The following is a 14768-nucleotide window of genomic DNA, read 5'->3' as shown; positions in this document are numbered from 1 at the left end:
AGCGAAGAAAAAAGAAAAGTATTAGGCCCATGAAAAAATTTGAGGCCCTTGGGCTCAACCTAGCCCATACGCGACCATTGTCAATTGCCCTATACCTTCCCATATTCGAATGTCCACCGTCCCCCAACGGTCCACTTCCCATGGATCTCCAAAATGGACGGCAGAGATTGATAGCCATGTGGGACACGGAACATAGGGCGTAACTTAGAAGGTGACTCGGGGGGCCGCCGTCCGAACTCTTCCTCGTCGGCTGGTTCGCGGGAGAGCTAGGGTTGGGGTCTTGTCTTGGGGTGTCCTCCTCCGAATCCTGGTGCTCGTCCCGTGACTCCGAGCCTAGCTTTTCTTCACTTTTCTTGGATTCTCCTCCATCCCCGGTCCAAAATGACGACGATCGTGGCTACTTCGGAGGACGATCCGGTACTCGCCGTGGTTCGGTTCACGTCAGAGCTCGCCTGGGCCGATGCAGGCCCCGAGGTACGGGAACTTGGGGACTTAGATCCATTTACTCGAAAATTTCCATTAAATTTTCCTTTTTTCTAAGGGGTTTTGGGGATTTATGTGCTCCTTTTAGAAAGGGGCCGGGGGGGGGGGGGGGAGGATTGGATTCAATAGTTGCTTGGATTATACTACGAGTAATATGGGCGGTTCTAATTTCGTAAGTAATTAGCAGCTCCGAATTTTTCTTGCTTTTTAGGCTTTATTTTGTTTCAATGTAGAATTGGTCAGAAAACAAAACTAAAAATTGCATCTTTTACATATTATTTGCATAGGTTGATGTATTGATTTGAGGTTAAGGCATCTGGAATCAGTTTCTAGGCATTAACAGTTTTCGTGCTTGAAAAATTTCTTAGTAGCGCGAGTAAAGTATTCGGGCAAGGAAAAGCAAAGATGTACAGGGTTCATGCACCTACTGTCTCGCCAATGATCTTTAGAGGTTTCCTTCAATGGGCTGATGGGAGTTAATGTATTGTTCCAAGAAATAAATACGAGTTGTTGTGTGATTATTGCCATTTCCTGATGGTTTTTGCCTTTTGTGGTTAGGAGAGGAATGTTCTCATTAAGAACTGAAGCATCTGATGGTGCACTTTTTTTTATTTTTTGATAGGTCGCAGAACTTCAGGTGACCCGACTTTGTATTGAAGCCCAGGAATGTATGATTACGAGTAGATGGTTGGATCTGGCATCTCTAATGCTTACTTCAGCAGACTTGATAGTATCACGAGTGTCAGAGAAAGGTATGCATCCATCACTTGTATTGTTCAGCAGTTATAGCTTATAGGTGACTACTGTATTGCTTGGATGACTGGTAGTTGGGATCTGTAGCTCATCATTATGTTCTTTTTAATATTTATTGCCTTTTACCTGTGAAATTTACAAGTTCTTAGGTCAATAAATATTAATAAGGTGAATGATCATCATGGCAGTAAACATGCTCTACATCCTTGTGCTCTTGTATTTCTCAAAATCTGATGGTCTGCTGAAATTTTGGCTTATTATAACATGCTGTGAGATGATGCTTATTTCCAACTAGGATTATTTAAGAATGTCTCTTTATTTGCTGCTTTTGGCACAACAATGTCCTGATCTGTGGGATTGTTGTCCGATTCTTAGCATGCACTGAATTGTTTTTCAGCTATTATTTTGAAATAGCATCAGTGTTCTTGTGTGGTATGTCTCTGAACTTTAGTTCTTCCTTGGAACAAAAACATGATAGGATGTGCACATATCCTGGTCATAATATGCTGTTTGAATCATCTCTTTTCTGTCTTTTTTTTCTGAGACTTAGATGTTATGATTTACTAATAATCAAATCTAATAGTTCTTGATGCTGGAAACTCTTTAAACCAAACTAAGAATGCTTACTTTACACTGAAGATGGCTAAAAATGCAGTAATATCTCCAGTTTGTAACTAAAAAATTCTAGTATTAACAAGGTTTCACTATAGCTCCATAAGTTAAATATGCACAGCCGTGCATCACTTTTTGGCATATTTCCTGAACATTTACCTCATGAGTGGGTGGCTGTTTTGTGTCTGGAAGGTCAACAACTTAATATTTCAAAATCTATAATGGTATTTCTCCATAAAGTGCAGTAAAGTTTGGAAAAGAGTAACATGGTGAGCTGTGAATAACTATTTCAGATGTAACTGTGAGAACTTCTAATGATGCTGAGAATTTCATCATATTTCCTCCTTTATTGCATCTTATTTATGCTTGTTTTATGCCTGATTTAATTACTATAAAACTGCTGTAACAGGCATCACCTCTGCATTGCGTACATGATCGAATGCTTTTTTTTGTTCAGTTTTTAGGAGAATTATATTTTTTGTTCCAGTCATGCTTTATTGCTCAAGCTAGTTTAAATTATTGCAGTATTAGAACCTATATTTGTTCAAGTACCACACTGACCAATTTTTCAAGTAGTTTCTAAATCTTATGTCAACATTTACTGTACTTGTGTCTGTAACAACATATTTGACTTAATTGGAAGAAAATGAACTTCACTTAACTAAGAATTCTGAGTGCTCATAGCATTTGCTGGTGAGCTAATAAAATCTCAGATATTTGTTTTCCTTTAGCTGACATTTACTTGCTTTTTTGTTTATTTTGAATGAAACCTACTGTCTGCTCTTTTTTTCTTTTTGCAGACCTGGAATGTATTTTCACTGTTATCTGCAACCTTGTCACAAGAGCAAGTATTCCGGATGAAGCACTAGAGATGGCAAAGCTCATATCTGCAAAAGTTATCCAGCAACCAAATGATAAACCTGCTCTTCGCCTGAAGATGTAAGGCAAACAAACTATTGGTGCTTAAGTTCTTTTATCCCCCCAGTTGCAGCTATCTCTTACATGTCTGCATGATTCAAACAGGCTGTTCAATTTGTACAATCTGCTAGAGAATCCCTACGCTAGGTTCCTTGTCTACAACAAAGCACTCAATTTGGCAGCTAGTGGAAAAGTTACTGAAAGCATTATACCTTCATTCAAAAATATAGATAGTTTTCTGCAAGAGTGGAATATTGGAAAAATGGATCAAAGGGAGCTTTTCCTCACCATCTCTAACATTTTAAAGGACAATAAGAGGTGCACATTCGGATAGAAGACCAAGTTGTTGGGAATACTTTTTCTTGTACAACTGGATTTTTGAACTTTCCTTTTTTGTAAATCTGCAGCATGGCCAAAGATTCTTTTGCTTTCTTGACCAAGTATTTAGCGACTTTTTCTGGTGCTGGTGAGGAGTCATGTACGATGAATGAGGCCAAAGAGGAAGCTGTGCATTCCATTATAGAGTTTGTGAGGTCTCCAGACATATTTCAGGTATGCAAGTGGAGTATCTGCAATTTGGAGGCATTTAGCCTGCGAAATGAGTGATTCTAATTTTGGAAATCGACACTATTTTAATTTTGTGGATAGGTTGTGCGCCACAGATTTCTCTCTCTCTCTCTATATATATATATTGTTTACTAGTATATTGGCCATATTCTATTTGAATTATAAAACAGTCATGAAAATTCAGCAGATTTCCATATACCATGTATATATAGATGTGTGATAGTTCATTAAGTGTTGCTGTGCTATCTCTTTATGTCGTGGTCTGCTATCTCCTTATGTTGCATTCTGATGTTTGACCCTTCTTTCTGCTACATTTATACTGCTTGCAAATGTTCTTCCATTCTCTCTCTCTCTCTCTCTCTTTCTCTCTCTTCTTTTTAGGATAGATTATCATGTGGGAAAGGAGATGTGTAGGGCAGAGGCATGTGTTTCACATCTTGTACTTATAAATGCCTTGAGAGTGCAATTTTCTTTTGCATCTTTTAATTTAGTTTACTAGCCTTCATGTCCTTTCACTAAGTAGCTGTCAGCTAATTGAAATCTTTTGTCCTAAGAAAGATACAGGGAAGAAGATGGTCTGAACCTGAAGTTCTGGTTTTGTTGGACCAAGTCTTCTTTACCTCAGAAGAAGACAATATGTGTTGGTGGAGCCCTTGCTGGAGTTCTAGAAAGCATAGCTCTGTAGAGGTTCTAAGCAGAACAGTGAAGTGGACGGTGATAGCAACATTCCTTTTGAGATTGGTGATAGTAGGTCATTTAAGAAAGATGCTCAAAAACTAAGTAGATTATAGCACATGAATGCTGAGGTTGCCTGAAGCATGGGTTTTTAGGACAAATGATGCCCCGCCCTAATAACTTTGGAGTTGGTTTGACAATTGGATTTGGATGTGGCTTGAGAATTTGGAGATAATAAGTCCATGTTCAGGTATGTCTTGCTTGAAAAATTACTCTTGTAATCATGTTGAGACTTGCAGTGTTATGAATTTGGTTTTCTTGGACCAATCCTTGACAGAAGTGGTTTGAAACGGGTAAATCAATTCAGGCATGGCAATCTTCTAAATGGCTTGCAAATGTGTTTTAAGCATTGGTGACAATATCTAGGAAGATGCTATTTGTTGTGATTAGTCTCAGATAATCTGTTGTATGGAAAGTTGGATCTGTTTTGAGTAGGCTTGTAGCTGCAAGGAATCCATGTATTCCTAGTATGCTAAAGAAGATAGAAAGTTAATTTGTCAACTTGAATTTTGAATACGCTTATAACATAGTGGATCTAAATCATATAGAAGATATTGATTTTTGAAGTTAACATGATTACCAGGATTTGGTACTATGGTTTTTTCTCATTGGTTTATGATTCATTCCTTAGCTATGAATGCAAATTTCTTTATAATAACTGGACTTTTTTATTAATATGGATTTTTGTAAATCTATTGGAATAAGTCTTTTTTTTTTCTTTTTCTTTGGCGGGTTTCTTATACAATACGTGTACGAATACACCCAATAAAATAAAAAAACACAAGATCATGGAGTGCCCGAGGCAACTCCTCTCCGGCCCACAAGGTGCTCCCAGAATGACTAGCCACATAAGCGGCTACCCAATCCGCAGCCCTATTGGCTTCTCTAAAAACATGCTTGGCCTGGAAAGCCCCACCATCCATCGGAATAAGTCTGTTTTCATTAGCTCAACGGTATCCATTCATGGTGGTCTCCCTGCTTGCCAATTGCAGTTTGAGTTTTCATGTCATGCCCTTGTAACCTAATATGTCTTGAAGCAGTGCTGATTTATTTGTACAATCTTAGCTTGGTCTTGTCAAAGGGCTTGCTATAACTTCAATATGCAATAGAAATCTTGCTAAGGAATCTATGGCACCCTCCACTGGCATCCAGCTTGAATCTGGAAATTTCTCTTGCTGACAGCAGCATGAATGGGGTCAGGGCTGATCATGGGAAGACCCTGACAGGCCCTCATTCTCCCTTTGTTGGCTCTCGTCTTCACCCAACCACCCCAGATGAACTGATCAGGTCCAGAGGGCAACTTACACCCAATGTTTCATGAGTGGGTTGGGTTCGAGCTTACCCCAATCTGGGTGAATCATGAAAATGGTGACCTGAATATGGTTTCGTGAAGCATCCACTATCGGTCTTGCATTCTGTTGTAGCCTCTAGCTTATGATGTAATTTGTGGGATCTCAGTGCCTGCTCGCTTTCTCAGTGGTGCAATTATTTATTTTTTCTACTATCTTATTACTATTTACAATTTAGGGAATGAATTTTCAGATTTATGATGTTCTTGCAGTGTGATCTGCTAGACATGCCTGCTGTTGGGCAGCTGGAAAAAGATGGAAAGTATGCATTGATTTACCAGCTGCTGAAGATCTTTCTCAATCAAAGGCTTGATGCCTACTTAGATTTTCATGCTGCTAATTCTACTTTATTGAAAAGCTACGGTATGATGCATGAGTTTTAGTTTTTGAACATCCATAGTTTTATCCAATTTTCTAATGACAAGGGATCCACAGGTCTGGTTCATGACGACTGCATAACAAAAATGAGGTTGATGTCATTGCTAGACCTCAGTTCCAACGATTCTCGTGAAATTCCATATTCTGTCATCAGGGACGCACTTCGGGTAATGCATGTCCTTTTGCCTCACCTTTTTACTTTTTTTAATTGTTGCTTCTTGTTTAAGTAAGTTATCATGCAGATCACGGACGAGGAGGTAGAATATTGGATTGTCAAAGCAATCACCTCCAAACTTCTGGACTGTAAAATGGATCAGATGAATCAATTTGTGATTGTGAGGTAGTCATTGCTAAGTGAATGTTCTTTTCTTCTGTTTATTTTGTTTAGTGGTGTGGGGTGAAGAGGACAAGGTATATACCGTGCAAATGGAATTCAAGTCAGAGAATTATTTTTGATTCGTTAAGTTTCATGTTTGATATGCAGCCGGCATACTGAGCGAGTGTTTGGGCTGTCAGAGTGGCAAAGTCTTCATTCCAAGCTGGGAGCTTGGAGGGTATGTGCCAACCATGTTAATTATTAAACATATTAAGATTCCAGCTCAGCCGTGTGCTTCTACGTAGATGAGTTTGTCAGGCCTCAGCCTGTGCTGGTGGAAGACCTTATTAATGGTGCTTGTTTGGATGCCAAGCCCGTGCCTGCCTTCTAATTTCTAAAGAAAGCAATCTGAATGTACATATTCAGCAATGCAACTAATGTTATTCAATTGTTTATCTGTTGAACCTTTTATTTCAGGGAAATATTGCCAATGCTATCAGCACAATCCAAGCTAACAAAGTATCTGGAGGACTACAGGCAATGCAAGGATTAATGATACGCTGAAGTTTGTCAATTTTCCACAAAGCAATGGACCGAGTATTGAACGCTGACAAGATACTACATTTGATTTAGATGATGAGAGGGCATGTTCGATTCCAAAGAACGAGCCTCTTGAGTGAAATCCAATGAGTTTTTATAAGCTTTAGTGATTAGATTTTGATGTTATGGGTGATGGTTGATTGCCAAAAATTTTGTAGGGTAGCCCTCTATGGCAGTGTAGATTTAGTTGCGAGATCATTTCGGTCGTGACCCAAATGAATACAGATCATAACCTAAATATTGAGGAATTGATTTTTTTTTTTTTTAATTGTGGATGTTCTTGATGATGATCCTGGTTTGAATATTCTTTATCTTGATAGCTTAAAGAGTCCTGTAAAGCACATGTCATTTGGTGCGAGTATCAAACCTTTAATTAGCCAGCTCTAATTCGTTGGTTGCACCAGACGAACAAAAGTAAGGAGCAGAATTAACTACATGGGCAAATCTAATTCCATCTGAAAAATGCAGGGATCTGTTGTAAAATCAGAGGTCAATTGCAAAACCTACCATATGCTTTGCCTTTTAAATGGAGTCTTGTATACTGTAGGAGGGCACGCGTCGGTAGCACAAATCTAGATTCATGTAGACACTTGTCTGGGGTTGAAAGGAAATCTTAATAGGTGAGAAGCGAAGAATATATAAAACCTATTAAACAGGATTCACATTAACCCACACTACAGGTGATCATATATGAGACATTTGTAAAATTAGAGCTCAAATGAAAAGCAGTCTTCCTCAAAGAAAGAACATCTGTCGGTTTGAACCCATGGAAGATCTATTGAACCGCCGGGTTCATCAGCTGCCGCCAAATTTTAGTCGAATTCTTTTCTTGTAAACTCTTGAAGTTTTCTTAGCATCAGCCTTGATTTTATAGCTGGCTACACTGTTGAGGTGAACATTCTCCGATTCATTTCAATCAGGTTTTTGAATTCCTGCTTGGTTTGTACTTGAGAGAGACTTTCTTCATATGTGAATTAAATTCTGTGCTTAATATTGCAAACAGCACTGCAAACCGGAATTATGATGGGAAAAAAGAGTACAAAATGTTAATGCAAGCAAGCAGACTCTGAATGTGACCTTGATGGTTATGTTCATTAGCAGGGAGGGAGGGAGGGAGGGAGGGAGAGAGAGTGAGAGAGAGAGAGAGAGAGAGAATTGGTTGGCCATTGTATGCCATTTGAAGTTTGACATATAATCGAGTTTCCCACTCAAACCAACCGTGCATGTTATTGAGTTTCCCACTCAAAGCGAGCTGCGTCATCCTGTCTCGTGAAACCAACCTTGACATCCTTCTCACAGGAGGCCCATAAGTAGTTGGATCAAAACCTCATAGAGTCTTACCTGCTTTAAAGCCAGAGAAACATACCATGGAAAAGAAAATACCAAGTGTTAATGGTCAGGTAACAGTGCAGAACCATACCAATTTTAGAGAACAAATACGAATAATGAATGGAGAAACATGCTTTCATCTCAGGGATGAAGTTTTCTTGTCTATTCATCAGTTAGGAGAACAAATTCCCACCAAAACATCTTAATTTGTAGAGTCATATAGTACATGATCAATCTCCAACAACAGCATGGGAACATTGTTTATTTGGAACCAGCAGGTCTAAACAGTGATAATGTTTCTTCATTTCTTCGAAGACATTCTTGCAGTTCTAACCAGCAATGATTTCGTCACTTGCCACCATTGCCAAAGAGGTAATTGAGGGAAGAACCGCCACCAGGAGCAGCATGAACCTTAGTTGAAGGCCGGTCCTGCACAACAGAAAACCAGCATTATCTTTCCTGATATGCACAAAAGTACGACTCTTAACTAATTAATTATCATGTAAGAAGAACTGACGATCTCCTTCTGGGAACCCAGCAAAGCGGGTAGTGAAATAAAACCAGTATTATCTTTCCTCATATGCACAAATGTAAGAACCTAACTAATTAATTAACAGGTACGAAGACTGATGATCTCCTTTCAGGAACCGCACATAACGGGCAGTGAAATTGTTTTATTTGCTCCGCCCAATATGCATGATACAAGGGATTAGTCAAACTCAAACAGATCAATATGTGGAAGCTAGCTTTACCAAGAAAAGGAGAGATTGTTCTTCCATGTATAACAGTGATGTCCCTGTCATGACTAATGAAGATAGAAATGTCTAAGCATAAAAATATGCACCTGAAGCACAGGTGATGCGGATATATTTTTACATAACTAGGATGCATTTTTGTCATGAATTTGGACTATAAGGGTATAGAAATAGCTAAAGACGAATGGAGGAAAATGAAAAATAGGGCTCTTAGTTTATGGTCAATAATGGCCACAGATCAAGTTACAAGGTAACAGACAAATGGAGTTAAAAAGATAAAAGAGTATGCTAGGAATTATCAGTAAGGTTAAATGCAATGCATCAAACAGAGAACAGCACAGCAGCAGTATGTAGGGCATAGCCTAACTTAAGGCAATTGAGTTCTTACCGTAAGAAAATTGCCACAATTCTGGCCATCTGCACGGAAGTAGTTGTTTGTAGTATTCTCTTGGATGCCTGCTGGAGTCTGCTTGCTGACATCAACAGGTGCTGACGCCTCAGAAGGCTTTAGGGGTGGTGCAGTGTCATCAGCAACTGGAGTTTGATTTCCAGCAGGTTTAGGGGTCTCATCACTCCCAAAAAGGTAGCCCAGTGAACTCTGCCCTCCTCCACTGCTTACACCACGACGCATTCTCTAATAATAAAGTAGTCCAAACTTTCAGAAGATGGAAGTTTTCTGTTAATATATAATCATTTCCCAAATGAAGCATAGGAATCCAAGATTTACACACAAAACAGGTGCAAATGTAATGAAAACAAAATAAGATATTAGAATGTGCCAGCGCGTTATCTAATGGCAAATCAGTTTATATTAGTCTCAGTATAGCATGGTTCTGTTGTTGTTCCTGATCAAAAAAAGGGGAAAAAAGAAGCAAGAACACACATCCTTCAAAGGGGGTGAAAATATAATAGCATTTTCTATGAAAGGACCTGACCGGAAATAAAAATCTATTGATTCTTCTACCTTCTGCATTGTTGGGAATTTTATAATTGAGGCACAAGATTGCAGTCCTGGAACTCGGCAGACAGATCATTTTTGAGATCAATGTAGAAAACACTTATGACAGAGCTGTCTCATCCTTCCTGCATACTTATTTAGAAAGAGTTCTAGGTGATCCACTCTTGCATAGTTCTCTGAACTCAACAACTGTAAACAACAGAAGTTTCTACTTTAAAGAGCATAAATACTGCCAATAAGACTTTATAATTTGGGATTAACTTCATAAAACTTTTCCACTATCCATAGCAATAAAGGGCTAAGTTCTCACTGAAGCTACTGCAAATCCTTTGATCTCATAAAGAAACCCTTAGGTCTCTCTCTCTCCTCCCTTGTAATTATTCCACATAAAACCAAGCCCTTTTCCTGTATGGGTTTTCCATCAATCTTTGTCACAAATGAATGTAAGAAGATACTAAACTGGTATTGAGGGCTTTAAGGCACTCACAGATTCTTTTTCAAATTGTGTAATGTATTAGGGTATTGTGGGAACTAAATAGAAAGTTGAATGGTTCAGAGTGCTCTCTTATGATCACACGAAATATCATACAGATTAGAAATGATCCATTTATGTGTAGTAACCCGATCTTCAGTTATCTAAGAAGTTTAATAAGAATAGTCTAAGTTCGAGTGATGTTTTCCTATTTGGACCTTCAACTAAGAGCCTTTTCAACCATCCTTATCCGTTTGAAAATTTTAGTGTTCTAAACCAGTACAAGAGTTATTAGGAAAAGTAATAGGTAAGCACAGGATACTCATGCAAGAAGAGGCATAAAAGTTATTAGGAAAAAAAAACTGCAATGAAATTGAACATCAACACAAAGAATTATATGCAGCTGGATCGCTTAGGTGTAGAAGTCATGGATCTACTTTGTATAGGCTAAAGCTGACATTGATGGGCTCACCTTAGCTCAACAAATGGCTTAATCTGCACAATTCATTGAATCTTATTTAAGCTTATCTCACAATCAATGTCCTATATGTTTGTTTCCTTTCCTCTGAGGTATGAAATTTCCGAAGAAGATTTAAGAGTGGGAATCAAATTAATCGAAGAATCATGTTGGGAGCCTAAGAATATACAAACTGAAAAATTAATCTTAACATAATTTACTTCCATTAAAGGATTCATTAACTATCAAAAAAGCCAAACGATCTAGAGCACCATTTTCTTTTTTTTCCTTCTCTTGTTCAATCATATGGAAGGCCATTAAGTACCTCTAAGAGTTGATCATGCTTACAGAAAATAGAATTGGAAGTGATTGACTATTGAACAGATTAGGACTCTCAGATATAACAATTAGTAGTAAATTTGTTCATGTACTTATGACAATTTGGAATGGTTTTACATTCACAAAAATGGCACCATTTCATTTAAACAAGTGAGAGTGATTAGACAGCACCAAAGTGACCTTTCTACAAGCCTTACAAGATACAGAAACAATGATGAAGCAAGTGGTCTTGACGAGATAATGATTCACTGTGTGAAAGGGGTACAACAGGAGATATGTGTAGACAACAGGAAAAAATGAATATTTGTTTTTTCTTTCATTAAAAGGTGAGGTGGAGAGGAAAGTCAAACAATAGATTATAGACCTGTTTGGTTTGGACAATTAGGCTAGCTAAGATTCTCTTCTAGCAGGAATTCAGTAAAGTCTTGTACAATAATAATAGTCACTTAGCTTCTCAGACATGCGGAGCAAGTAGCTGACATAGAAAATCTCTAAACATCTCTTGAAAACACAGCCCAGGTGCTAATAAACATAGAATCAACAATAAACAATTCTTTATGTGATGGTGCACATCAAAACTGACTATATACTATTTATTCCATCTAAATTTAGTTGGGCAGCAGATCTGACGAACACATCATCAAGTAAATTCTAACGCATTGGCACCATTCCTATCTTATGATTGGTTGGATTTAAATTCTATGATAATTCAATCTCAATGTAAGAGTTCCAAAACGAGGACTTCTCAACTAAATCAAACAGATCAGGATGCAAAGATAAGAAGCAAAACATTTCAAGAACACAATCATAGCAAGATTAAGTATCAGAATTGCTTCCATTATAGGCGAATTTGAGCTGACGACCGCTCCAGGCGGTTGCTGCACAGTTTTCAAACGGTTCAACGGGGAATTTAGCATCAATTTTTTTAAAAAATAATCAAAGTTTCGACATAGTCAAACCAAAGATTTCTACCCATAACACAAATCGCGCCAAATGTCGCATTAAACAACAAGAAATACAAGAAAACAACCACCAAAGAAACAAAGGAAAAAAAAAGGAAATTCAGCACAATTTAACCTCAGAATGCAATCCGAAGATCCAAAATTAAACCAATAAAAGCTAAGCTACGAGCAAAATGCCGCGAGGATACATCAGATCGGGGATAAAGGAACCGAGATCCAAGTCACAATCCGAACCCAGAACCTTAAAAAGAAAAAAAAACCCTTCTTGGAGAGATTCCAAGTGAGATCTACGGATAAATGGCTGTAGAAATGCGGCGAATCGAGGAGGAGAAGTGCTTCTAAAAGCACACTTCTAGGATTAGGGTTTCTTACCTCTCTCTTTGGGTCGAACGAGAAGGGGCTAGAATCCGGAATTGGGGATCGGGAACGAGGAGCAACAGAAAGGAGGAAGGCGAGGCTCTCATATAAAGAGCCTAGAGGGACACAATTAAACCCCTCTGGACCGAAAAACAAATTTGCACTAAAACCTTCCTATTTTATAATTTAGCCGTCTCACAGGGTCCGAGAAGTATACGATTGAAAAACCAAGGACGTTTGTTAAATTTTTAGCCACCCTTTGGGTGCTTGTGTGCTGATTAGAGCCCAGAAGTCATGGTTAGGGATTAATGGACCCATTCAAAAACATACTTTTATATTATTTTAAATTGACTATCAAGTCAAGTTTATCTTAAATTTTGCATTTGTTTTGTGGTCAATGTCATCCTTTCTCACAACATAAACTTTATGCTGTCATATAATCAATCATAACAGCAATAATTATATTGCTTAAATCTGTTTGGACTGAGTTTGTTTGAGAATAAAATAATTTATTTTACTGCTTTTTATTGTTACAGTAGAAAATAACAAATAATAATAAAAATTAGCAGTATTGTTTGTCGAAATCATGGTTTACCAAATATATAAATATTTATTCCAACTAGGATAAATATTTAAGCTAATAATATTATTTCATTTAGATGAATGCTATAAATGTTATAGAATGGTTATTCTGAATACTCTTCCTTATATTTATTCTAAGACGACTAAAAAAAGAGAGACAAATACAAGAATAAATGAAAAAGGTTATTTTTACTGCCAAAAATGGAAACTGTATTGAACATATCTACTTTAAATAATGTTTGATTTAGTGGATCATTGGGAAAAAAAAAAGACAGTTAAGTGTATGAGACTCGTAGGATTTGAAGAAGAACAAATGTATATAACTTTACCTTCCCATATAAAGATTATTTTCATATTTCAAACCGTAGCATCTATATCACAATAGAATAACCTCATCATTGCACCAATCTCATCTTTTAATTAGGTTGATCGTCGCTATTTATCAAACATTCTCCTATTTAAAAAACATATGATACATATGCTAAGATACATGTATATGCAAACTAACAATGGCATGCGAACTTTTGGTTTGTGTACTTGTTTTGTGTATGAGCGCATATTTCACCATCCTTAAAAGCCCTTGGTTTAACAGCATGTAATTTCATGAGAATTAATATTCGTGTAGTCCATCTGAATAATTTAATGCCTCTAATTTGCTCAGGAAAAGTAATCGTGAGATCATAACGGCTCTTTTTTTTTTTTTTTTATTGGAGATAACGGCTAGGGTAGTAATCAACCCTTGCACTGTCAGCGACCGGCAATAACAAGTGGAAGTCACATCCCATATAAGCAACAGAAATGATTACCGCAAACAGTTAAGAAGCAGATCTTCTGTTAACTCATCAAATAATGAAACAGTTTTTTTTTGTTTTCCCTTTTATTCAAAGGGAAAACAAAAATAGTTAGAAGTAGTATAAGTTCATAACAACTACACATAGGCAGAATCCAGCAACCACCCTGTTGTCTTGCTGATATGTCTGAGAACCAAACTTATGAAAAGATCTGACATGGCACAAGAAAAATCTCTGAAAGCTCACCACCACAGAAAATGATTCAAAAACCCATTCTGGAACCAATATCTAAGCATGTCAGCAGGTATTAACAAGCTTGATATGATGCTGATAACTCAGATTGGTTTCTTCATGAAACTATATTACAGTCCAAGTTTAAAAATCTGCGCTCCTTTCTTTATGCTCTGTTAGTATGCCGATTTAAATGCTTATATAATTTTTTTTTTTTTTTTTTTTTGGTCATAGAAAGAGGTGTATTTTATCATTCAAACTGCAGAAGATCGACCAAGTGAAGGGAAGTATAAGAGGAGAGGAAATGGGGGAAGCGTAATATGTCACCTGCAGACAATGTTGGTGCCATGGCAGACAGATCTGAGAAATATATCAGAGGAGGAGACCAATGTGAAGAAGGAAAAGAAGGAAAAGTATGTTCCTTTGTGCAACCATGCTGGGGAAAGGATCTTAAAACTTCTGATGTTGTCTTGAGAGAGGAAAAAAAAGGGTGAAGAATATGTTGTACCATATGAAACTGAGGCTAGCCAAAGAATGCCTGGTGAATTAACCCCCTGTAATGCACAAGAAAACATTGCCCCGGTGTCGGAAACTGCATGAATGAACAAAGTGATTAAGAACCTTAAGGGAGCATACTTTAGGATGCCAATGGTTACAAAGGAGGGTGACGCTTCAAAAATTGCAGATTATGGTGATGAGAAATGGCCTGACTTATCTATCAGAGCGGATTATAATTCTTCACTGCAAAGATGTTCCAAGACCATTCTTGTGCTGATGGTATACTTTTATTGAATGTCATGGATATGGACTCCGCAATCAGGAAA

The 14768-nt window shown here is 37.6% G+C and overlaps 2 protein-coding genes across 4 annotated transcripts; one reads left to right on the top strand and one right to left on the bottom strand.

The window, feature by feature from the left end:
- Window positions 1-213: 213 nt before the first annotated feature.
- Window positions 214-7028, top strand: LOC103704486 (eukaryotic translation initiation factor 3 subunit M). Its single transcript, XM_008787796.3, has 10 exons — window positions 214-474; window positions 1106-1235; window positions 2649-2787; window positions 2872-3084; window positions 3174-3318; window positions 5630-5780; window positions 5853-5962; window positions 6038-6135; window positions 6280-6349; window positions 6589-7028. The coding sequence occupies exons 1-10, from the start codon at window positions 382-384 to the stop codon at window positions 6673-6675; spliced, it is 1236 nt and encodes a 411-aa protein (XP_008786018.1). The 5' UTR covers window positions 214-381; the 3' UTR covers window positions 6676-7028.
- Window positions 7029-8128: 1100 nt separating this feature from the next.
- Window positions 8129-12501, bottom strand: LOC103704485 (protein SPIRAL1-like 1). 3 transcript variants are annotated; one of them, XM_008787794.3, is made up of 4 exons: window positions 12356-12485; window positions 11855-11899; window positions 9184-9429; window positions 8129-8469 (listed from the first exon to the last, which is right to left on the bottom strand). In XM_008787794.3, exons 2-4 carry the CDS (start codon window positions 11858-11860, stop codon window positions 8389-8391), a joined length of 333 nt encoding a protein of 110 aa, XP_008786016.1. In that variant the 5' UTR covers window positions 11861-11899; window positions 12356-12485; the 3' UTR covers window positions 8129-8388. The 3 variants fall into 3 exon arrangements, with proteins under 3 accessions (XP_008786016.1, XP_008786017.1, XP_026659394.1); XM_008787795.3 differs by lacking the exon at window positions 11855-11899 and having other exon boundaries at window positions 12356-12501; XM_026803593.2 differs by lacking the exon at window positions 11855-11899 and having other exon boundaries at window positions 9184-9450; window positions 12356-12474.
- Between the last annotated feature and the right edge of the window lie 2267 nt (window positions 12502-14768).

The sequence above is a fragment of the Phoenix dactylifera genome, unplaced genomic scaffold, assembly GCF_009389715.1.
Source record: "Phoenix dactylifera cultivar Barhee BC4 unplaced genomic scaffold, palm_55x_up_171113_PBpolish2nd_filt_p 000007F, whole genome shotgun sequence".
Classification (NCBI taxonomy): domain Eukaryota; kingdom Viridiplantae; phylum Streptophyta; class Magnoliopsida; order Arecales; family Arecaceae; genus Phoenix; species Phoenix dactylifera.
This window is presented reverse-complemented; position numbering and strand designations above follow the sequence as displayed.

Excerpts from the sequence above, each read along its gene's own strand:
- LOC103704486 (XM_008787796.3), top strand. The coding sequence starts at position 382 with ATGACGACGATCGTGGCTACTTCGGAGGACGATCCGGTACTCGCCGTG. Across the intron at positions 2,788-2,871 it reads CCTGCTCTTCGCCTGAAGAT|GCTGTTCAATTTGTACAATC; the intron begins GTAAGGCAAACA and ends TGATTCAAACAG. Across the intron at positions 6,350-6,588 it reads CCAAGCTGGGAGCTTGGAGG|GGAAATATTGCCAATGCTAT; the intron begins GTATGTGCCAAC and ends CTTTTATTTCAG.
- LOC103704485 (XM_008787794.3), bottom strand. Across the intron at positions 8,470-9,183 it reads ATTGTGGCAATTTTCTTACG|GACCGGCCTTCAACTAAGGT; the intron begins GTAAGAACTCAA and ends TCTGTTGTGCAG.